Here is a 25654-nt window from a genome sequence, read left to right as displayed (position 1 = left end):
CACCTGGATGGTCTAAAAGCAGATATAGCTCTACTGCAGGAGACCCATTTATCAGATTCTTTGAATCACCTTATGTGCTGCTTACAATTTCCAGTTATATACTCTGCCAGTTACAACTCCAAACAAAGAGGAGTTGCTGTTTTAATTAATAAAAATCTTAATTTTACTCATAAGGATACAGTTACTGACCCAGAAGGCAGATTTGTAATCATTAATATATCCATTCAGAATAAGGACTATTGTATAGTGAGTATTTATGGTCCTAATGTTGACGACTCTTCCTTCTTTCACAGATTCTTCACCTCACTCTCAGTTCACTCTGACTCCACAATCATTATAGGAGGAGACTTCAACCTTGTTTTGGACCCTGAACTTGACAGACTCAGCACAGCAGCAAACCAGCGTACATGGCGGTCTGCAAGTATTCTAAAGCAGTACATGAATGATCTGGGTCTCTGCGACGCGTGGCGCTCATGTCACCCAAGCACTAAAGGGTTCACCTTTTTTTCTCCAGTTCACTATTCACACTCCCGTTTAGACTATTTATTAATCAGTAACTCTCTTTTAAAAAATACTCAAAGCTCCAATATCCATCCAATTATTATCAGTGATCATGCACCAGTCTCTGTAAACATTTCTAGGGAAAAATCCACACCCTCTGGTACAACCTGGAGGTTTAATACGTCTCTGTTAAAGGACCAGGAATTTCTTGAATTCTTTAAAAAAGAGTGGGCAACCTTCTTAGACTTCAACAATACTCCAGACATCCCACCGTGCGTTCTTTGGGAAGCAGCAAAGGCAGTCATGAGAGGGAAAATCATTTCTTATTCAACGCACAAAAAACGCAAAGAGAAAGCAGATTTATTAGAATTAGAAAATAAAATCAAAACCCTGGAGACTGCTTATGCTGCTTCTGCACAGGAGCACATTCTGGGAGATCTGAAAAATTTAAAGCTGCAGTTAAATGACATCATTAATAAACAAACACAATTTCAAATACAAAGGCTACGACTTGAAAGATTTGAAAACTCTAATAAATCTGGCAAATTTCTGGCTAATCAGCTTAAAATTAACAGAGAAAAATCATCAATCACCTCTATTATGGACCAAACAGGAAATGTCACCCATGACCCGGTCAAAATTAATAACGAATTTGAAAACTTTTATAAAAACCTGTACACACCGCAGATCAATCCGTCAGAGCAAAGTATTGACTCATTTCTTAATAATGTAAACCTACCCAGGCTAAATGAGGATCAAATCACAAACTTAGATTCTCCGCTCTTGCCGTCTGAACTTCATGAAGCTCTGTTACTTATGCCCAATGGTAAAGCACCAGGGCCTGATGGCTTTCCTGCTGAGTTTTATAAAGAATTCTGGGAACAACTGGCACCAACATTTTATAAAACTGTCACATCTATTAATGAGAGCCAATCAATGCCACCTAACATGAACTCAGCCAACATAATTCTTCTTCTAAAACCAGACAAAGATCCCACTAGTCCTTCAAGCTATCGCCCCATTTCTTTAATCAATGCAGATGTAAAAATTATCTGCAAAGCACTAGCACAGAGAATAGAAAAAATCACTCCTCACATAATTCACTTCGACCAGACTGGATTCATCAAAGGCAGACACTCGGATGATAATGTCCGTAGACTAGTTAATATAATAGACTTTGCCACCATTAAAAAACAGGAAATGACGGTACTATCGCTGGATGCTGAAAAAGCCTTTGACAGAGTTAATTGGAAGTTCCTTATTGCTGCCCTCCATAAGTTTGGTTTTGGAGAAGCATTCATCAATTGGATCAAAATATTATATCACAACCCCAATGCATCAGTTAGAACTAATAAACAGACTTCAAACAGGTTTTTTCTTGGAAGAGGAACCAGACAGGGCTGCCCACTCTCTCCTTCTCTTTTTGCTATATTCATTGAGCCTTTAGCTGCAGCAATAAGACAGAATGAGAGCATTATAGGAATAAAAACCAAACACAGCCATCATAAAATTAGTCTTTATGCGGATGACATATTACTGTTTTTAAGGAATTTACATTCTGTAAATGAAACAGCAATGATCATAAATGAATTCTCCTCCATATCAGACTATTCCATTAATTGGAATAAGTCTGTTTTATTACCACTTAACAGGAATATGGAACAAAGACTCACAATTCCAGTTAAAACAGGAAATATCAAATATCTGGGTATCTACTTTTCCCCCAAACTATCAGAACTGGTGCAGCTAAACCACACCCCATTACTGAAAAGCATACAGGACGATCTAACACGCTGGACCAACCTGCCTCTGTCCCTTATGGGCAAGGTAGCCACGGTTAAAATGAAAATCTTACCCAAGGTTAATTATCTCTTCTCAATGATTCCCACACAACCGCCATTAAAATGGTTCAAAACATTAGACTCATCCATATCAAGCTTTCTATGGAACAACAAACCTGCAAGAATTAGTCTAAAAACTTTAAAATCTGCAAAAAGCTGTGGAGGATTAGAACTACCTAATTTCCACAAATACTTTCTTGCAAATAGATTACAATATATCTTAAAATGGTTAAAAAATAATCCAGAAACCAACTCATGGTTAGACTTGGAACAGGTGTTATGTGGAAAGATCAACCTGTCACAGCTACCATTTATTAGCCAAACAGTTAAAAAACAGGATTGTTTCAAAAGCATTAATATAAATGCCACCTTAACAGCCTGGTGGGAATTTCTCAAAATATCAAAATCATCAATTCAACCGTGCAAAATGACACCCATCTGGAACAACCCGGACATCCTTATTAACAAAAAAATGATTCACTTCCCAGCTTGGCAAGCAGGGGGCATAAAACAACTAGAGCACGTAATTATTGATAGAAGATTCATAACCCCCCAGGAACTTCAAGACAAACATGGAATAAATAACTTCTTGGAATATCAGCAACTTAAATCAAGTATTACTAAAAAGTATAAAATTAAAGACGACGATTTAAAGCTACCAGATGTAGTTACCACTCTGATTAATTTTTCAATGAATAGAACTCTCTCCAAAATATACAAACTTTTATGTAATTTAGATAACAATATTGCCCTTCCAACAAAAAAATGGGATGCAGATTTGAGCATCAGCACAGATGAAAGCTTCTGGTCAGAACTTTGTCTAAACACCTTTAAACTGACAAAAAGTCCAAATCTGCAGCTAATCCATCTCAAAACTCTTCACAGAATTTACTACACTGGACAGAGGATGTTCAAGATGGGTCTCAGTAACTCAGACATTTGCGAGCACTGTGATAATAATCTACCCGACAGCTACATGCACGCACTGTGGTTCTGCACTCCTGTCAGGGCTCTCTGGCAGCAGGTATGTGCCGATTTATCAGTCTGGCTTAAGGTTTCAATCACTGCCTCACCGTCACTTTGTGTGCTTGGTGACATGAGTGCCATCGATATAGAAGAAGGATTAGCATCTATCATTTTCATAACTCTTTGTATTGCCAAAAAAACTATTTTAATAAATTGGAAAAACAAGAAAAATATAAACATAAGTCAACACAGAAATCTGCTGTTTGATCATATCAGCTTGGAAAAAATGTCAGCCCAAAGCTCAAGTAACTTTGAAAGAATTCAGTCTCTCTGGTCTCCTGTGGTTGACTCCATGACTTAGGGGGTGGAGGGCCTGGTCGTCGCTGCTCCTTGCCCTTCTGCCGTGGTTTGGGGTGGGGGTCGGGGCTTCCGGTGCCTGGCGGGGGCGGTGGGGGGCTCCGTTGGTCGGGGGGTCGGGTCCGGTGCCTGGGTGGGGCGGGCTGGGGCGCTGCGTGGTCCTCTGGGCTTGGGTGTGGGGGTGCGTGGTGGGGGGGTGGGGTGGTGGTCTGGCTTGGCTTGGGGGGGTGGTCCCTTTGCCTGTGCTGGGGGGGGTTGGCGGGGGGCCCTGCTCGGGTGGGGGGGGCCCAGCGGCGCCGGATGGGCTGCCCATCTGCACCTGGGGCTGGGATCGGCCCTTCCCTGGCTCTGGGACGGGACGGGACAACCCTCTCGGGGCCCCCGGTCGCTCTGGGTGTCACCCGCTTCGGCTGCGGGGTCTAGGGTGGGGTGGGGTGGGGGGCTTGTCGGCCCTGTCCTGTGGGGGGGCGTTCTGGGGGGGAGGGGGGGCCCATTATTAGTACGGGTCGGGGGGGCTAGCGGGTCGGGGTCTCCGCTGAGGCAATCAGTGGTTGCCTCGGCCGGTTGGCCTCCTCGGTCCCGTCGAGGCCTGACCAGAGCTCTTCTAGGGCCGGCGTCTGGGGGTGGGGGCCTGGGCTTGCTCCGGGGGGGGGCGACGCTTTCTGGCTCCTCTCTCTCTGTGTGGGGTGGGTGGTGCCGGGCCTGGGGTGTCGGCGCCTCAGGGGGTGGGCCCCTGGGCTGGGTGGCCCTGGCCCCTTTGCTGGGGGTGGGCTGGGGGACGGCTGTTTGACCACCGGGGGACAGTCTACCAGCTGTCCCCAACTTACCCCCTTCCTTATATAACCTCATATTAGGGTGAGGGGGTGGGGGGGTTTAGCCTGCGATGCGCCTTGGGGGGGGGCTACTTGGGAGTGGCCCCCCTCCTGTGGTTGCCGTATGGAGTGGGCCCCCCCTCTTTCGGTTTTATTTGCACCTTAGACACGTAGGGTCCTTGGTAGGGGGGTGCTTGGACATCACTGCCAGCAAGCAGCAGATGTCCTCCTGGCACCCTTCCCGCCAATTTTAACCGCACCTTAGACATTTAGGGCCCCTTGGTGTGGAGGGTGAGGGGACATCACTGTGAGTAATCAGGAGATGTCCCCTTAGTGCCCTACTCGCCAATTTTAACTGCACCCCCCTTAGTACACACACCCCTCCCCCTTCAATATATACATTCAAACATAAACACACACACATGCACACAAACACCCTCTCAAACACCCATACACGCACACACATTTTACAAGGAAGGTGGGACCTGGGTCCATCTGTCCCCTACCCCGTCCCTGGTGGGGGGTGTGGGCCCCTTGGCGATGGCGGCCGTGTCCCTTGGGTGCCGGCTCCCTGGGCCCGGCGGTGCTCTCTCCGCACGGTGGGGGGGTTCATATTACACCTGAGCCGGGGGTGTTTGTGTCCCTGGGGGGTGGGTCCTGGTCCTTGCCCCTGGGCGCTGGGCCCCGCCAAACTTCCAACATGGCCGAGCCTGGTCGGGCCATATTTATAACATCCCTTATGGGCCGCCCTTTTTTCCCCGGGGTTCCCCCCTCCTGGGCGGGGGCGGCGGGCCCCTGCCTTGCTCCTACCTGGACCAACCGTGGGCCGGGTGGGTGGCTGCCTGGAGTGCGGAGCGGGTCTCCCTTGGGGGGTCCTGGCTCGTACCTGGGGTCGGGGCGGGGGGATGCCCGGAACTCCTGGGTGGTGGTGGGGTGCTCGTCTGGGGCTGTGGGCGTCCCTCTCCGGTGGGGCCCTGCGTTGGGCTCTTCCGGCGCGGCGGGGGGCTGCTTTCCTGGCTGGGCTGGGGCGGCGCTCTCTTTCCCTCTGCGCCTCCCTGCTCTCTGGCTCTGGGGGCCTCGCGGCGGTCCTGCTGGCCCTGGCCTGGGTGGCGGTCTTGGTCGCCCGGGGGGCGGTTGTTCCCTGCCTGTTCCCGTGTGGCGCTGGGGGAATTCCGGCTGCCGCTGCTGCTGCGGCGGGGGTATGGGTGTGGGGGTGGCTGGGCGCTCCTCCTCCTTCTTTTCACATTCCACCATCCATTTTAGAAGAACATAAACACTCACCTGAGCACAGGTGTTAGCTCACCTTTGCACTAATAGTTTGCATGATTGAATGAATGAAAGATTTCACACTAGTTGGTTTAAAGGCATAAGTATGCGTTCGTGAACACTATCTGTTTTGTGTGCATGTTGACATGTGGACATTTCTGCGGCTAGCAGGTGTGTTGATAATATTTGAGTGTGTGTGAACAGGCCCCGCCCTTTTTGTACTACATTTGAACCGTACCGTAACGATAAACAACCAGTAAACCTGCCTGCTCTATGCTGCTTCATGGTCTTACCCCCCTTCCCCTCCTATTATCACCCTCCTACCCCCCCCTCTCTCTAACGTCCCTCTCTCTTGTTCCCCTCTTTCCTTTTCCGTCCGGTCCAACACCAAAGATTTTCAAACATGATTGAAATTAATAAAGTTTGGCCTCAATTACAAAAGGGGTTTATTCAGACATACCTTTGGTTTGTCTGAAGATGAATAACCCCTCTTGTTAGAATAAAATATGTCCAACACAAGAGGCCCTCAGCTCTCATCTGTTTGCCTAGCTGTTGGACAGGACAAGTTAAAAAAAAAAAAAAAAAAAAAAAAAAGGAAAAAAAAAAAAAAAAAAAAAAAAAAAAATCTTTTTTTTAAGGGAGTCAGCAGCGACAAAAATACAGTTACATAATTAAAAAGAGCAAAATAACAGGAAATAACAAACCGATTATGAAAAACAAGTGCAAGTTCTGGAGTCAGCCTCGAGACCTCTCAGTTTAAATTGAAAAACATTCAAGGAAATCAACTCTGTCAAGTTCCAGTCCTTCTGCAACATGTTCCATACATAAGGTGCAGAGTGGACAAAAGCCTTTTTGTCCAGTTCGGTGCAAATGGAACAGAGAGCAACACATGATCATGTGAACGAAGAGAATAAGAATCAGCCCTTCTCTGTGACTGTAAGGAACAGATGTAGGTCGGCAGTAGTCCAAGCAGTGCCTTATAAATGAAAGTGTACCAATGAATCCTCCTCCGTATGGCCAGGACATGCCAACCCACTCGAGAATACAACTCACAGTGATGTGTCATTGTTTTACAGTTAGTAATGAACCTCAGAGAAGAATGATAAACCGTGTCAATCATTCGAAGACATTGAGCTGAAGCATTCAAGTAAAAAAGGTCTCCATAATCCAACACAGAGAGGAAAGTCGCAGCTACAAGTCGCTTCTTTACTTCAAATGAAAAAACACAGCTTGTTTCGAAAATAAAAACCCAATTTTAGTCTCAGTGTCTTGACAAGATTCTCCACATGAGGTTTGAAAGTGAGGGATTCATCAATCAATACACCGAGGTATTTCTACTCATGAACCACCTCTATGTTGTTTCCTTCAAGAGTGGACACTGTGGGAATTGTATGAGGCATCTTCTTACAATTAGAAAACAACATAAGCTTGGTTTTATCAGCAGATGCATTTAGTCCCAAATTATTGATATAAATAATGAATAGGAGGGGACCTAATATAGAACCCTGTGGAACCCCCCTGTGGACAGTGACACATTCAGAACATAGACCTTCATATTTAATGCACTGGGTTCTATTACTCACAATGAATAGAAGATGCATCGTTTCATTGTGGTGTACTTTGAAGCTAACTCACCGATCAGGTGACACGCTGTTCTTCATTCAGCTGCAACTTAAAACACTGTTTTTTGCCAAAGACTTCATATAAAAATATGTTCCCCAAGTAAAGATCAAACACAAAGAAGAGAAAAATCAAACTCTTTCATTCTTGGTAACAGATAATATCTTGTCATCCTCATAAGTGCAGGTCTCTTTGGATTCAGTGTTCTGCTCTGCTGTCTGGAGAATAAACGTCTGTGAGTTTGCACTCACAGTTGTTATTAATACAAAACCTTCTGCCATTTTTGGAAGGCTGCTGAGCGTGAAGCTTTGTTATCTCTGGAGCTTCACTTTGGGCACAGTAGCAGTCAGGAGCTCGCTGTCTGTCAGCCTGCGCTCTGGTTCAGCGTGGGGGCACAGAGACCGGGCTGGCTGATTCGCTGTTGTGTATAGCATTTACTCACTGGATTTATACATTTCAGAAACCAGCCTCGGGCTTAAAGGCTTCAAGAAACAGATGATCCTGTTATTTCAAACACTCATGGTTTTTGGTCTTCCAGGCTTTAAGTATCTGGGCGATGGACATGATCCGCTGGCCTGACTCACTTTCAGAGCTGCCAGTTCAGCAGAGTTGAGGAAAATAGAGCTAACTCATGGAAGGGGGGGTCATGTTGAATGAAGTCGCGCATTAAGCTTCTGAACAAGCGTTTACCATACAGTTTTGCACGATTTTGCTGCAACTCCAAGCTCAAGGGAGCCAATCCAAATCAGAAAAATTCCAGACTCTTACCTATCCACACATCGTTCCCAAACCAGGAGAGGTTCTTCTGCGAGCTGTCGTAGTAACCAATCTTCTTATAACTGCCACCTATTGGAGGAAAACTGCATTATTTCAATGTGTCTACCAGATTTACAAACAATGAAAATAAAGAACAAAAAGGTGAAAGAAAAGATGGGTTAAAGCTGAAGCATCAAGGTGGAGCAAAGGGGAAAAAATGCTTATGTTGCAGCTTTGACCAAGAATACTGATGAGGTCCAAGAACGATCCGAGGATTCCAGTCAGGTCTCATTTCAAATTACTTCAACACCACAGCAGGAAACTGGAGACCAAATGTGAGGCTAAAGGAGCCCGATTAGAAATTCTCTTCCTTCAGGACGCCAATGACAACAGAGGCAGGAAATAATCCTCCACCTTATCCTGTGCAGGAAAACTCATTAGGCTGCTGGTAACAAATAGGATGTCATATGAAACAAAGGCGTGTGCCCAATTAGAGGCCAGCCTGGAGTCGCTGTGTTCCAGCAGGTGCAGTTACAGCACACTGAGGGCTGCCAGGCTGTTCAGCAATCAATACTCCATCAGAAAAATCTGTCTGTGACATTTATTGTTGCCCACGGACTGCAGTGGGAGGACTCTGGGGGAGAGGTGCGTTTTACCTTGCAGTTGCTCGATGAGGGTCATTGCCATCCTGGAACCCTGAGCGTCAAACACCACCTGGCCCTGAGGTGGAGATGAAGAAGAGGCTGTCAGGTTACAGACTCACAACCAACAGTGCAGCAGGTCTGTGGACCCTCCTGATAAAACATGTTTGCCGGACATTCTTTACGGTAAACAAGGTTTCAGTTGAAACTAACGCGAGCAGAGAACCTCAGTGACATGGAGGCTTATGGTTTTTCAGAGCTGCACTGAATCATAGAAAGGGAAGTCCACAGACACTTGAGACAGTGAAAACGCCCCACATTTCTGCAGTTCGCCCACTCAAAAAGGAACCAATTCACCCTGAACCAAGCCTGAGACCAGAACGTCGATAGTCATGAAGCTGAAACGCCTCAGGAGCCCAGAAGGTTGTTACGAAGAGGAGAAATGATCAAAGATGTTTAATTTTGTTTTTTGAAAACTTAAGGAGAACAGCCTTTGTTCTGATACAAAAAGATGGAGTGAGAAAAAGAGATTTGGTCCATTGGAAACAAGCCACTTAAAGGCAGATTGAGCCAATAGGAATTACCAGGAGATTTCACTTTATTTTATTTAGATCTGATCACGTTTAATCTGCGTTCTGCCTTATAGTTAGTGGTCAGTGTGACTCCCTATCTGACTGACCATCTTAAGTGAAACTTTGGCGTGTTTTCAATAAGAAGGATCTAACTCACAGGTACAGACGGGGTTGTTGCATCACTCTAAACGCCACTCGTCAATTAAGCCTCACTCTCAAGCAATAGCTAAATGGCCAACCTTCTTTTTCTCGTACAATCACAATCATATTTTTACTTTCTAGACCAAAGGTCCCCAACCCTCCCAGGCCGTGGAGCAGTACTGCGCAGAAAAAAACACACCTTACATTTTTTTCATTTTATAATCTAATTTGAAGGAAGTTTTATTTTGGAAAACTACTGGATTCCTCACACTACATCTGACTCATTCTTGAGAAATGTCAAGTCGCTGTGTTGAAAATCCATCCGCTACTTTTTTAAAAGCGGCTCCACTAACCGCTATATTGAAGCACCCAAGCTAGCAAAGTTTCTTTTGGCAGAAAAGAGCCAGAGAGGAAACAGAAGAAGAGTCTTCCACTTTCAAATAAAAGAAAGCTGCATTTAACAGACAAAAACCAGGAGATTCTACTCCGTTTATGGATTTTCTTGTGCTTTATTATTAAACTATAATAATAAAGCAGAATATTTATCAACTAGCTTTTTATTGTTACAAGGATGCTGTTAATAAATCTGTTCAAACTGTGGATTCATGTTTATTATTATATTTAGAAAATACCAGTTTCAGTGACTTTTTTATATTTATTCATTACACCCTAAAAGTCAGACGAGGCTGAAGTTGGCGTCTGATTTTGTATCTTCCACCTTGATGGTTATAGGTTAAGGGAAAAACCGTTATCACATTTTATTGGTTCCTACATGAAATTAAATTTTCCAAATAAAAGTTCACAGCAGCTGCAGATGTGTTTTACAGAGGATGAAGATAAACCTTAGCCTCAAAGGTTAAAGGAGAACTGGAGGCTAAAAGAAAAAAAAAATGGAATCGAAAGCCCACTTTGAACCTCATTCAGGCCGGTCCATGAGAGTATTGTCTGACAATAATATACGGGTGCGTGGCATGAAAAATGTTGGGGACCACTCCTTACTTACTGAAATGCAGCATCCATCCATCAGCAAAGACATCACGCTCAGACAGATGCCCACATCTCAGAGCCTCTGCATGTCTGATTTTCTGATTTCAGCCTCACATAAGTGACATCCCTTAAACTGTCTTAAACGCATGTTAGTCCTCCACCTACTTTAGTGACTGATACCAAAATGAACTGAGCTAAACTGTCGCTGCGGTGATCACGTGTTCACATGTGCCATCTCAGTGAGGACACAACGCAAAGACAGCAGGTTGAAGTATGAAAGGAGCATCTCGCTTAGAAGTTTACCGCCATCAAAGGGTCAGCATGAATGCTCACAGAGGTGCCGCCTCCACTGTCTGAACCTCTGTGGACCAAGATGCACCAAAACCGTTGCCTGCTGGTCCCACACACCATAAGCTGCAACCTTTATTTTACTGGATGACAGTTCAGCCTTTAATGCATCGCCTCACACCGAGGACACCTGAGAGGTGAAGCAACCTTTTAAAACGCACCCAAAAAAACAAATGTTTGCTCTGACCCAAAGCAATGATCATAAAATATTCAGGTCCCAGCATCCTTTTCACTGCTCAGCCGTCCTCTGGACTCACCGAAACCCCTTCAAAGGAGCTGGTGTTGAGCGCTCTGTAGATCTCGGACGTGATGTCGTGGTTGTTGTAGTTGAAGTCCTCCAGGCGTCGACCTCTGGCCTTCAGAGGTGCCACGGTCTTATTGAGAGCCAGAGCCAGAGCCCACACTGCGTCATAGGCTAAAGGGGCTTCTTGAAAGCCACCGGTCTCCTCCGGGTTCTTCCCCCCCAGACGGGACATCAAGGCAGCAAGAAACTCCTGCGACGTCTGATGGAAGGAAAGATGAGAAGACATGAAGGCAAAGCTGCAGATGTTTGAGTCTCTCTTTTGTTTCAGAAAAGATTCAGAACAATACTTTCTCAAAATGCTGCAGGTTTTATACAACATTTTCAGGAGCATTTTTCGGCAGAGTGGCCTCATGCACAGAAACCTTTTCTGACCAAGTACACAAAGTGTGCAGCTAAACATTTTCCAGCCTTTTCCAATGGCAAAGTAATAAATGAGTTTTGACTCGGTTAGTGTTCAGGCCAAAGATTGGTGCTTCGATCAGCCGTGTGTCAAACTGAGGCCCTTTTTTGTAGCACTCCAGCTGAAACCTTTTTTCATTTTCTTGGACGGAAAGGAAAGTGGCAGCTTTGATATACGAGCTGCTCGGGCCTCCCCGTTGTAGAAGGAACCTGAGCTTTTCAAAGTTTGTTTCCCCGACAGAAACGGCCCTCGGCATTCAGAGTGGTGCCAGCTCAGCTGACTGCTGCAGTGTGACATTTGGTACAATATGCCAGCTCGAAGAGTCAGAGGAGAAATTTGAAACAAATCCATAAAGAAATTGTGGAGGTGGAGCCTGCAGGTGATTAGCTTTGTTCAGAAAAGGATCAAACACAGACGTGAACAGCAAGATTGCAGTTTGTAAATGTCACTCAAGCAACAATGAGGAACGTGTTCATCCAGCCTGTTGAAGGACTCGCTGTACTGAATGCTGGTCTCAAATCAACTGAGCTCAGAGATGAAATATGTCTCTTTTATCTCAAACAAAAACTGGAACTTCAAATTAAAAAATCTACATTTCTTCTCCATATTTCTGTCACATGTAACTGCAAAGACAGTTAGGATGAAGCGTTTATGTTTTCAGGCAGAAGTTTGCATCAGATGTGAGTTATTTGTAGTCCCTATGAGTAAAAAGGAAAGTTTGATTTTTTTATTTACTGACTGGAGCAGTAAATCTATACAGAAGTAAAAACACAAAGCTCCACATATGTTTTTCCATCAACGTGTCAATGATTGACCTTTAGATAAGGAAGATCCAGACCAGTACAACAGCCTGGCTACACACCTGAGGGGCATTGTGGGCTTTAATGATCCACAACTGATGGTTTGGTATTAGCTGCACTTTCCGGAGACACAGACATGAAACGCTTCACATAAGCACTTTATGATTAAAATAACTATTTTTTGTTTGAATCTGCTGGAGTGCAGGCGAGTCGGCGCTTGTCAAACCTTCAGCCAGGTGTTGCTAATTAACCAATTAAAGGGGTAAAATATACAAAAAACTACAGAGTGAATAAAGAAACAAAATTTTGGCTCCCATGGGTTCACTTACCGGATAAAAACCCTGAACGTGCAAAAGGTTTTACACATTTTTTAGACATTAAAGTCACACTACAGCCATACTGTGATATATTTTTAAATCACTTCCAGTGGATTTTTAATTATGATTCTCCTGTTTTTAGGCTAAATCCAAAAAAACGTTTTTGGATTTTCTGCAAAGTGGCAGGAGTTTGTTAGAAATTCACCTTTGAGTTGTAGGTGGGAACGTTGGCACAGAGCAACCCCACCCTCACTTCCAAACATCCCTTTGTTTGCACGCTCTCCCGCTAGCCTACAGCCCAAGCTAACAATAGTAGTGGAACTAAAATGGAGAGCAATACAGGAGCTATCCATCTATCCAACAGTTGTGAGCCACATTCCAGCTCAGATGAGGAAAACAAAGACATTTATGGATCTAGTCATCCACAAGAAGATGCATTAAAATGGAGCAGAGCAGGCAATTCAAATTTTTGTCTGCTCCTGATTTGCAATGATTTGAATAAAGAGATAGCTTGATTTCAAGCTTAATTGTCTTTATATACGTCCTCCATCATCTGAAAAATGCCACAGAACAAGATGAGAACACCTTGGAGTGGGTCTTTAAAGTCAATAGGAAAATGCTCTTTCTGAAACCAGTTTTAAGATATGCAACATTTGATATTTCCAGGTTTGCTTCAAACTGGGGAACAAAAGGTGGGGAGGCTTTTCCGCAACAACCAAGAAAATGGAAAGTTTTTGAGTTATTTTGAAAACTCCCGCATGAATGTTCTTGTAATTTGCTGCTAATGGTTATAGCTTGATAAAATAAAACCATGAGCTCAGAGAAAAATTTCTGAGGAAAGCACTGATAAGAAAATCCACTTAATTTGCGTGTTTTTGTTGCAGGTGAGGTTTGGGGGGGGGGGGGGGGTTAATTTAAGCATTCCTGCCTCACAAAAGAGAGTTTTTGTCGTTTCTATTAAACACCAATCATTACCTTTTCACACCTCATCAAAGCGTCTCTGTGGTTTTCTCCAGACTAAATCGGGCCGACACACCTCCAGTTCAATCATGTCCAATTATCAAGCTGAAACATCCTCTGCCTTTCAGCGTTTCAGTCTGCCCCCTGGAAACCGGCTGACAGTGTTGCTGAGCGAGCACGGCCGGCATTCAGGCTTATCCAACGTCATCCAACTTCAGATTTATGAGACCGGATTGAAAGAAAGTGACTAAAATCAGAGGGTCTCCCTGTAATTGTGAGCAGCACATCAGCAGCTGGATCAGCAGGTAGTGGCAGGTGCTTCATGAATACAAACTACACCTGCTGATGGAGCGAAAGAGAAGGAGGGTGCTGTAGGAGAGGAAAACGCTGAAGGGGAGACGAGTAAACAAGACAAATGAAATGATGATCCATAACCGTTCAGCAGAGCCACAGAAGGTTAAACAAAGGGAGAGATGCGGTTTGGAAAAGACGGAATAAGAGGATTAGCGGAGGGAAAACACGGCGAAATGACAGAAACCTGAGAAGCTAAACAAGCGTCATGCAAAATGATAAAGGACGCTCAAAACCAGGAGCCACTGATACTTAAAGACAGTAATCCACAGCATTCTCAGCGGGTTCTGCACATTAAATAGATCCAGGTCAGCTGTAGTTCACTGAAGCTCTGCCGTTAATGCTCCCAGCACTCAACTTTTCTTTAAAAATAACTCGCAGCTAAAGAAAAAATAACCCAAGAACAACCAAAGAGCTTAAACTGCAACACAGAAAAACAAGACTAACTTCTTGGAAACTATTCTTAACTTCATATAAAAGTATAATAAATAAATAAAAACTATATGATTTTTTACTCCGTCCCTGAAAATGAACATTTTTAGCATTTAGTTTCAGTACCAAAAGTCCATAAATGTGCCTTAGACTAAAACTCCAATCTCACTCGCAGCATGACTGCACACAAAGTCAAGAAAGATCTGTTTCAGATTCTCTCTGCACAGCAGGGGACCAAAAAGAAGCTTCAAGACACATCTACAGAACAAAGGAAGAAGATTCTCGAGGTCCCACACTCGGCCCCCACGCTAGAAACATGCAGAATGTAAATAAACACGGCAGAAACCGAGCTTTCCAGGAAATAATCCCCTCTAGTTTCAAACGTTGTCTCATTGATGCAGCAGCGGCTGCCTAAAGGTGTAACAGTGATTGTGATCACTTTTTACAGTCCGTGTCTCTGAATCAAGCTGATTAAAATACAAGTCTGTCAGTGTTCTTCTATGGAGAACACATGCTTCTCCTCCTTAAGCCAGGTTTGGAATAAAAGTAACCGGAGTTTGCAGGTTTACTTCCAAACAAAACAGATTTTCATTCTACTTTCCACGTTGGTTTCTATTTCTTTTTCTAGTCTGAGTTTTGCTCATGCGTAATTTTGGATGCAGAGAGCTCTGTGTATTTTACAGTTCTGTTTTTTTAATGACTTTAAGCCTGTAAAGCATTTTGCGTTATTCTTGTATGGAAAGTGTTTTATAAATAAAGTTTGATTTGATTCTAGAGACAAAAATCTTTCATCTCTGTAGTTGTTACAGGTGCAAAGAATTATTGGTAAGAAATAAAAATACCTGGTTGATGTAATGTTCTGAATTACTGTATCATGAATGGGTATTTTTTTTTTTAGATTTATCTGGTTAACAAAATCTTTTTCCTGTTACTAAAGTAAAAGTACTTTTACAGTGTTTCCAAGTACTTTAACTACGTAATGGATCTGTGAATTTGATCTGAGGTGTCTATGTGAACGACTACAGGTGAAAGCTGCTGATGATCATCATGCCCGACTATCTAGCCACAAGGGGTCCCAAGTCCCTCACTGTGCTGGTCCCCAAACCACTCCCAAACCACCTGCGTAATTCATTGAAAGCTGATTCGCTGTGGCGACTCCTGATCGGACGTGCCGAAAGGTGAACAACAACAAAAAATGTACTATAAACAAATTTGATCAAAACTGTTGTTTCATTTTACATTGAAGATTAAACTATACAGGCTGCAGCTTTTTGATTGAGAGTTGAGTTTTGAATCTGCGACTCTAAAACAGCCAACAGTCGGGCTCCTTAGTCCCACATTTATTTGGTAAGTTCGAGGTTTAAAGGTATCAAAGTCTGCCGGAGGCGATGACCACGGATCTGAAAAACGAGCATCAATTCAGCTAAACAGGCCAACTGGGGGATACAGTTCTGGTGTCATCCCACATTCAGCTTTGAACATTTTTTGTGATTTTATGCCCATTTACATTTTTTTGTTTGTTTGTTATGAATCTGCATTTACATTAAATTTGCACAGTTGTTATGGGAACTTCATAGAATTGTTGATCCTCTGTTTTTTCTTTTAGTCTCAATAAGAGAACAGAAGAGCTAGGTCATTACCATGTTTCAATATGATCTTAAACAGCCTCATCTTTGTGCAATAAACTTAAGAAATGTGCTTTAATAACATAAAGCAGCTTTTCTGGTTCCATATGGAGGGAAGGAGGCAGATAGGTGCAGGTAATCAAATGCCAGATTATGCGCTTTGCTGGTCTGTAGCATCCAGGTGTTTGTTGACACGATGCCACGGATGAGAGACTCTGACAGATACGCATTAGGATGATCTTTCCAAACTATTTACAGTCTGGAAGCACAAACAGATAAATTTGGAATCCAAAACAAAAAATCCGGCAGCGCAGAAACCTGAAAGCTGCATTCAGCGGGTTGATGCTGGGGTCCAGGACACGACCAGTGAAATAGTTCTCACCATGTTGGAGACCCCGCGGACGGTCTCTGGGTTCAGCATGACGATCTCGGTGGTCACGTGACCCTCCACAGCCTCCGCCATGTTCTCGGCTGTGCAGTTGATCGCCGGATCTTTGATCTTAAACCAGTTGTCAGCATACCAGCCGATCAGGAACCAGACGTACTTCTTTCCGTACAGCTTCTCCTTGTACACCTGCAGTAAGGGGGTGGGGGTCGTGTTGCATAACTCTCAGGTATTCGTTCAGGCATTCAAACGACTAATTACTGAGCTGAGTTTCTGCTAACGGACATGCCTGTTGGAAGAGATGGAGCACGAAATGGCACCCACCTCACAAAACACCTTCCTGGCTTCGGTCTCGTAAAAGAGCCCCACGATGATCCTGGCGTCCTGGCGCTGAAAGCAGTCATTGAGAAGCTCTCTTCATTTTGAAAGAAGGAGGTTTTTATCTGGAAGCACACAGATCTGAGGTCCTGCTGCTTCACAGGACGGCACATGTTGCTGCTTCATAATTAACACGCTGCATTCATTTCCTAGATCCAATCAACTCTATGCTAATGCAGCTTGGAGCAGAAGGAAAGCTGGGGGCGGGTGGGGTGGGGGGGGGGGGAGTCAACCAGCAGCTGAGGTGAATTTTTAATCAAAGTACCTTGAGGTTCTTGACAGCAACAGCCGGGTCGGTGAGGAAACTCTGACGAACGCTGATCTCGATGCCTGCCTCCTTCACCCTCTGCTCCAGATCATCCAGCGTCTGGCAGATGAAAGAGACGGACGGAGAGGAGACAGACGGCGAGGGGGGGGGGGGGGTTAGAACGGCAGCTGAACGCACAGAGAGGTGACAGGCTGAGATTACAGACAGAGACAAAAGAAAGTCTGCGGGGAGGGAAAAAGCAAATAAAAGATCCTGCCGTTTATATGAGAAATGCCAGGAGAGTGATGGACACTCTGCTCATGTGTGATAAACAAGAGAGGCAGCGTGGGAGCGAGCGGGCCTTTAGACAAAAATGGATACCAGGGAGGAACGCCAAGCCAGCAGAGTCATTAACTTTCATTAGAGGAAACAAGGCAGCTTCCACGCCATCGACCGCCTTTCCGGAGAGAGATATGTGGCCTGATCAATATTTCTCACAACCAATATTCTGACAAATGGCTTCAGAAAATCCCCCATCAGTCATCAGGTGACCGTTAAAGAGGAGCTGCCTGAGGACACAAACGGCTCAGTGAGGCGGGTTTGAGACGAGAAAAAGACAAAAGGACTGACGGAGGTGAAGACTTCTGTGGTCTGCTGGATGGTGGCGATGCGCGTCCACTTCCACTTCTGGAAGAGCTGCACCCTGGTGGGGTTGTGCAGGGTGGCGGAGGGGTGCGTTCGGAAGAAGGTGGGGAAGCGCTGGCGGTTGGACAGGGCGGGCGAGCTGGAGCCATATGACAGCTGAGGAGACAGACGAGAGGGAGGGGGGTGAAAAACTGACAGATAAGCAAAGATACGGGGGGGGGGGCGGTGAATAACAAAACAGAGCAATACGGCTATCTATAGTAAACAGACTTCAATCAAACGCAGGCTCCGAGTCCGGCTCCCCACCACCGTTTGGTTCAGACGGCAAAGAACAGAGAGGAAATCTGCAGAAAGACAGAATGTTCCCATTTCTGACTCTCATCCTCACACCTTTCATCTTCCCCATGAGGACTTCAGATAAACTCTTTGATTCTGATCATAAAAAAAATTACAGAATGGCCCTCGCCTCCAACGCTGCAACAGCCCCCCCCCCCGGCGCCAAAAGCTGAATAAAACTTTGTTTCATAAACTAAGATTGACAGAGAGGTTGTATTGAAAATACAGATCCATAGCCGTCACCTCCTATAATTTATGGGGCAAATCATTATGTTTTTTGAATCTCTGTGATATAATTTACCAAAATATTAACTTAAAACATATTTAATGTGACAGCATTCACTGAAATTTTAATAACTTCAATTTGGGACCAATTTTAGCTCTGAATCTCTTTTCTCTAACAGTTGTAAAAATCTATTCTTGAGAATTAGACACCATCGTTGTGATGTCGCTTTTTTAGTGTGATGTTATTAATTTATGCGTTTGTGCAAACGGACCAAAGCCCAATGATAGGCAAACTCACCCACTTAAACCACAACAATCAAAAAATTGTCCTGTGAGCATAAACAACAATATGTATTAAAACAGAAAGAAGCATTATTTCAAGGTTTCACAAACCTTTGATAGCCTACATTATAAAAGATTTAAAAGTGCAGGAGTCTGCCAAAAGTCAAGGTGAGGACAGGAAGAGATAAAAGTGTTTACCAATATCCAAATATAACAAAATGACCCAAATGTAACTGTTAAAACACGAGCTAATGGAACTTGGAATTGTTGTGTGGTTTCTGCGGCACACGGAGTCCAAAGCAGCCTTACAAAAGTGAGGACTCAATCTCGCCGCTCATTATATGTTCCTTAAAAAAGTGAGATCAATTTGAACGCCGCGCGACTCTCCAGCAGGGCTGGGACATTGAAAAATGTAAAAAAACGTTGGTAATATGAAGATTACACACGAGACAAAACTATAACAGAGTCTCTTGCTTGGATTTTTTGTGGACTGTGGAGGAAACTTTTGTTCTTCCAACCTCGTGGATTTAAACTTTGGGAAGTTGCTATGGTGATCCTTGATGAGGCAGAGTTTCATTTTCCCTGACAGGGTCGGGTTTTTTAATCTCTGCATTTAAATCATGAATAATAAATAGTGATTAGAATACAGCCTTTTCCCCTCAGAATTTCCCACAGGATTTGTCCTCCAGACAAAACAGGGATATCACACTCTACTTTTACAAACCAGACAAGAGAAAAAGTCACCTTATTATCCTGTGGTGAGCAGATTTGTGCGTGTGTGTGTGTGTGTGTGTGTGTGTGTGGGTGCAGCAGTGCGTAACTAGAGCTTGTCCAAACATTTGATGTAAGACAGAAAACTGAGGCAGAAGGTTTGGTGTCTGCAGCAGCAAACAGGAGGCAGGCTGCTGGAACACGGAGGCTGATGCCCCTCTTTCAGAGGCTCCTGCAGCAGCAACTGGAGATAAAACCCACGACAGGTCTTCTTTACAGTGAGGAAAGTGCTGCATAGGGAGCCATTACTCGTTCCAACCTCCACAGCTCTGGTCCCAGCCCCATTTCACGTACAGACGCAGGATGTTAACCAGTGGGGGCCAGAGGTGGCTCCGTGATGGATGTGGGGTAGTGTGCAAAGTCCCCAAAGAAACAAGGGAATCAATAGGACTGGAGAACAGACGTATGTGGAGGCGGCAGACATTAACATGAGACCAGGGGGGTTCATAAGAAAAAATAAAATATATATATATATATATATATATATATATATATATATATTATAAAACATAAAATAAATAAAAAATGTATGCCGCAACTAAAGATATTCAAGAACTGACATGTTTCAGTGCAAAAGGCTCCTTAATAAACATTTCTGCAGCGTTTGGACTCCAGAAAAACACAAAGAGATTTGTCAATCACTCATGAAAAACCCCATGAAGAGAGGAGACCCTCCCAAAATGAGACCAAGAACACAAAAACTCATCCTGGTCATGGAAGAATCAAAAGGAGATAGAAAAAAGGTCACTAGACCCAGTTCATGATTCAACTGGCAGAAAAAGACTTTTGGAAAAATATTTTGATGAGACATAATAGGAATTTTCTGGAAGTCTTTAAACATCTGGACCCAAACTGACAGAGACTGTCAGAACAGGACATCAGACAAACATGGGGAGGTAGTTTGATGGTGTGGTCCTTCAAAACCTAAGCTCCCAGAAACCCTAAAGAACAATGGGGCAGCTGAATGGATCGAACAAATTACAAATAAACATTCTGCAGAGATCTGACTTAACTCCCTGAGATTCTCCAAAGTGTCTGAATTCCAACAATTCGGCAGAAAAGTCAAACCACAAATATAAACATGAGTGAAAAGAATCACAACGTTTCATCCCAGTTGTTTCGGTTTCCAGGCGGAAACACATTTAGATAAAATCCTCATTCAAGCCCCTTTTGTATTTAGTCATAGTTTTTTGCTAAAGTATAATTAGGTTGATGTTCATTTAAAAAACAAAATTACACATAAATCATTTTTAAAAAAGGGTATTTTTCACAGAAAACACCAGAAAATATTATAATTTGACCTTTTAAACGTCAAAATCCCGGAGTCTTTCACGTCTGTTTTCGGTCTCAATTTTAAAACTTGCAGCAGTCCATCACAAACATGTTACTACAAAAAATGAAAAAGCCATAAATCAGTGACAGTTGGTCATCAAAGAAATAATCTGAAATAAACGCACCATGGTAAACAACAAACTGCGTCCTCATGACGCCAACAGAGGACGAATTAAGGCATAATTAAAGTCATTAATTTACATTTTCTAGAAGAGCGCAATTTCAGGGACTATCAGGATTTCTTATCAACTTTGTTGGGAGCAGATGTTCGAGTCTTAGAGGAGAGCCGCAAATGAAATTAGAGGAAGGAAAACAAACATGCTGGTGGAGGAAATGTGACAAATTAGGAAGATCTAGTTTTCTCAATTTGGTTAACAACATGCTTCAAAATCATCTGATCAACAGCAAATGAAAAGAAAAAACCCGGATGTTTTGCTTCTCTTTGCCAGAATCAACTTGTGAATAGAGAAAGAATGTATGCTGAAATGTGAACAAAAGGGAAAAAAAACAGACAAATTTAGATAGGAAAAAAACGAATAATAATAGTGACGCAGTACAGAGAACTGCTAAAGAAGCAAGAGTTGAGCAAAGTTCCCCAAAACCCCAAACAAACCCTCAGATTTTCCTCCCATCAGATCAATGCTTTTACAATGAGAGATCAGATTAGGGTTGTACCAAAAGAAGGCGATGGAGAGCCCCTCCTTGATCGGTGTCCAGAAATAGAGGGTGCTTTTGCCTGGCGGCTGCTCTGATGAGGCTGTTTGACATGCGAGGAGGCTCCTGCAGTCGCAGAGCGTGCAGGAATAATTGAGTGTGGCGGTAAGGAGGCTGCACCAGCGGCGGCGTGTAGTAAAGACAGACAGATCCTTTTGTCTGTGGCGGAGAATCGGCTGCTGGAGCCGAGGCGGAAAGGAAGAGTGGGTGAGAAAGAAAGACGGAGAAAGGGATGGAAGAGGAGGAAGGAAGAAAAAGAAATAAAGCAGGCTGACACAGAGAAAGAACCGGCTCCAGGCAGCAACACCAGATGAGGAGGAAGGCGAGGAAGTCAAAAAGCAGAGAAAAGATTTTAATGAAGAGGGGAACACAAAGAGAAAAGCCAGTGATGAAAAAGGAGGGGGCACACGTCAACCTCTAGAGCTGACTGTTTTCGATGAGTAATCTCCGGGTTAAACTTCAATTATGGGACAAAGCTAATAAGATGAAAGCTTTGAGTGGCAGGAAGACAGATCAAGAGAAGATGGATGCAACAAACAAAGCACGCCGACTTAAAGAAGACACGCAAAAAAGATCGACAGCAGCCACAGATTTCCTCCAGAATGAAAGATCCCGCATGTTTTGAAAAACACCCGTCATAAATCGTTACGCCTCTTTCAGAGCACGGGAGCAGCAGATGGAGTGCGACAAACCCAGCTTGTGAAGTTTCAGCACTAATTAAAGGAGAACAGCAACAAATCAATAAACAACTAAAGTATTGATTTGGGACATTAAGGGCAATTAGTAGAATATCCTAAAGAACAAGTACAGAAGATCAGCAGCAGACAGAGCCTCCAGCAGCTGCAGCCACACATTTCCTCTGCTGCACAGAAACATAAAACGCTACCATCTATTCAGCTTTTTAGCAGGAAGAACGGATGTGATAAGTGACAATAGGATGGAGGAATCAGTCGGAATTTCTCTTCTTTTCTTTTTTGTACTTCCGTGTCTTTCCTCCCCCAAAAAATACAGCAATTACGTTTTCAAATGGCCCCGGGCAGGTGTTTTTCACAGCAAAAAACAAATAAAAAAGCTGAAATTTTCATTTATTTTGGTTTATTTTAGATTATTTGAACAACAGATAGAAGATTTGCATCGCTGAGTTTAAAAAAAAAAAACTTGCAAAAAAATTAAAAAAATAAGAGAATATTTTCCAACAACACTATAAATGCATTTAGCTGTTCTAAATGATACAATGAAGGCTAAGTTAGAACAAGGGTTTGTAAATTTGAGCTCTTTGGGGCTTCGTTACTTCAAAATGTAAAGACTCGCTCCAATGAAAAATCATGCTTTTGGTGTTTTTGTAGCATTTTTCTCATGGAGGAAGGGGCTGCGCCATATGAGGAAAACTTGCGATATAAATGATCAATATTGTGATGACGATTCAACTTGCGGTACATGAGCAAATAGCAAAACAACCAAAAATATCAACAGTTTAAAAATTATACTCCAAATGACCCTCATTTAACATAAAAGATCTCCATCCGATTGGTCAACAATGTGATGGCGTCCATCCGATTGGTCAAATGCATAAATGGATTTATTTGATTTGTTAAATACTTCAAGCTGCTACAAGATTTTTTTAAAGGTAACCATTAAAAGACCACTGGGAACTTTACAATAGAAAAAAAATATAGTTGGAGTGGGTCTCCAAGTGGTTGCAATGGTAACATCAACCAAAAGGAATGGTGTATCAGTTTTGGGTGAGTTTTTAAAAACATTTGAAATCCCATTTTTAGGGATAAGTTAAAGAACGACACAAACTGGCTTCCCTGTGTCCTTAAAGGGGATCCAGGATTAGGAGGTTTGATCTGTTCATCGTTCATAAATGTTCCTGCATCTCTGTTTCCCAGCCATTTTTGCACAACCACAACCCAGCAGTACAGATTTTTGGACACAAAGCAGCAGCAGGAGTTCTTCAACAGCTACATAAAAACCTCTGGAGATTTGACAGCCTTTTTTTCTTTTTGTCTGGATTCTAATTTTTCATTTGAATCTTCTGAGATTTCACGTAGACTCAAAGAAGCTGCAAATTTGATAAAAATAGCACAATCAAAACCGTGTGGGTGACTTCAAGCTGTTTTTGTAAAAACAATCACAACTCACCACTATGAGGTTCCACATACGAGCAGCTTCAGCAACCAGCGTGGAAACGCCGCTGCAGCCGGGCATCAGCACAATCTTGATGGGCTCGGTGTAGAGCAGGTCATACAGCAGCTTGGTGGCTTCTCCTGGGTCACACTGGAAGGACAGAACAACATCAAGTTCATTAGATGACAGAGGAAATAAATTAGAGGAAACCGATGGGGAAGAAGGAACAGTCAACAGTGATGCAGACAGATGAGGAAGGCAGAGAAGACGCAGCCAGAAAAATCAATATTTGCTGTGCAAACAGAGGAAACACAAATGACTCTTTGTTTCCACAAGAAAATGAGTTTTTAGTGAGCTGAAAGAACTCATCTTCCTCAGTTGATGGCGTTTAAATGTAAGTAAAATGAGCTCAAGACACAGTGGAAAACCCTGAATCATGACAAACACAGAGCTGAAGGACAAACAAAAACAGGCAGGAAGAGTCCAAATGCCAGATTAACGCTAAATTACATCCCAAATGAACTAAGTAAGATTTAAACCAGCTGAAAAGAAGAATAATGTGCGGTCACTCTCACTTATCCACACACTAGCTGATTTGACAGAATAGGTCTGAAATACTAATCTTCCCAAATTAAACGTAAAACAGTTAAACAGAAAGAATAAAAGCGCCTCAGCCGTAAGGGATTTGCCCAATCAGAGTACCACAGTATACCACGGCCAAAAGAAATCAGCATTTAATCAAATATTAGCATTACGTGAGACTTGGTTTGACGCGACGACATGGTAACGGCTACCGAGCCTGCACTGATCTGGCTCTGCTGCAGCTGGTGGACGAGGACTAACCAGTGGAGGACAGTGGTATCAAGTGGAATATATTTATGTATATATATATGCTAAACCCCATGTTAAGTAAGGGATCCAATGCATCATTTCAGAGGGAGAGTTCACCTCTTATTGCTCGTTTTTATAATAATAATAATGGATTGGATTTATCTGCGCTTTTCAAGACGCCCAAAGCGCTTACATTATGTCCATTATTCATTCACTCCTCATTCATACTTGGTGATGGTAAGCTACTGTTGTAGCCACAGCTGCCCTGGGGCAGACTGACAGAGGCGTGGCTGCCATTTCGCGCCTACGGCCCCTCTGACCATCACCGGGATCATTCATGCGCATTCACACACCAGTGGAGCCACACTGGAGGCAAGGAGGGTGAAGTGTCTTGCCCAAGGACACAACGACATTTTGGCTGGTGGGAGCGGTGATCGAACCGCCAACCCTTCGATCATTGAACGACCCGCTCAACCACCTGAGCCACTGTCGCCCCTCATGTCGCCACATGTAGTTTTTGTCCAGATGATAAAGAAAAAGTTTGTTTTTGAAGAAAGAAAAGTCCCCAATTAGCTTCTCAGATCACTTTTATTGCACCCTGACCTGCAGCCAATCAGAATTGAGCATTCACCCAGTTGATATGCTAAGTTAGCACAGGGACTACAAATATTTCATTTGTAGCCCCGCCCGAATTCTCAGTTTTAATTAATTGTCTTTAAACCATTGACGCCTACTGATGCACATATGCATCAAAACACTTCGGCTCCAAAATTACAAATTGTTTTGTTTTGAAGGCTGGAATTCAATTCAGGCGCCGAGGGGTTAATAACTAAAAAAATATGACTAGAAAGAATGTAACAATAAAAGATGACTTTAACTTCTTTATTACACAGTTTATTTCATTTAACTTTGTATTTAACAATTTTATTTGTTATTTATTTATTTGTTTCCTATTTTACTATTGTTTTTTTAATCTATTTATAGTAAAATTTTTATTTATTTAACAACTTAGTGTCATTTGAAAAAGAAAAAGGAAAGCTAGTGTGTAGTTTTAAGAGGCTCCAAATCATCGCAACATTTTTAAAACCAAAATTTCCTTTCTTATTTACTAAAAAAAAATATGATCTGGTAGTTGTAAACTTCAGGCTAATGTTTAGTTCAGCAAGTTTGATCACAGAAAGGTAAGTTAACCTAACTTAAATATTTGTTAGTAATTAGTCATATGCAGTGTAGCGCCACCTGCAGTCCAGTGGTTTAAGTACGAGTTCTGAAATTTCAGACTGTTATGTGAATTGCTTAGAATTATGTCCTTAGCAGATGTTCTCTCAAAGTAATAAAAAAAACAGAAGCATCCCTATTTATTTAAATAGATTATGTCTTT

At 43.1% G+C, this 25654-nt stretch overlaps 1 protein-coding gene across 1 annotated transcript in view; it reads right to left on the bottom strand.

Annotated features, from left to right (window-relative positions):
- LOC101159293 (gamma-aminobutyric acid type B receptor subunit 1) overlaps positions 1 to 25654 on the bottom strand; it is a gene marked incomplete in the record, with an annotated part of 118173 nt that overhangs the window by 47007 nt on the left and 45512 nt on the right. Inside the window, 8 exon segments of the mRNA XM_023963908.1 lie at positions 8132 to 8209; positions 8776 to 8839; positions 11066 to 11311; positions 16380 to 16571; positions 16707 to 16772; positions 17026 to 17127; positions 17638 to 17808; positions 23458 to 23592. Coding sequence (XP_023819676.1) covers positions 8132 to 8209; positions 8776 to 8839; positions 11066 to 11311; positions 16380 to 16571; positions 16707 to 16772; positions 17026 to 17127; positions 17638 to 17808; positions 23458 to 23592 — 1054 coding nt within the window.

Source organism: Oryzias latipes, chromosome 16 (assembly GCF_002234675.1).
Source record: "Oryzias latipes chromosome 16, ASM223467v1".
Taxonomy (NCBI): Eukaryota; Metazoa; Chordata; class Actinopteri; order Beloniformes; family Adrianichthyidae; genus Oryzias; species Oryzias latipes.
This window is presented reverse-complemented; position numbering and strand designations above follow the sequence as displayed.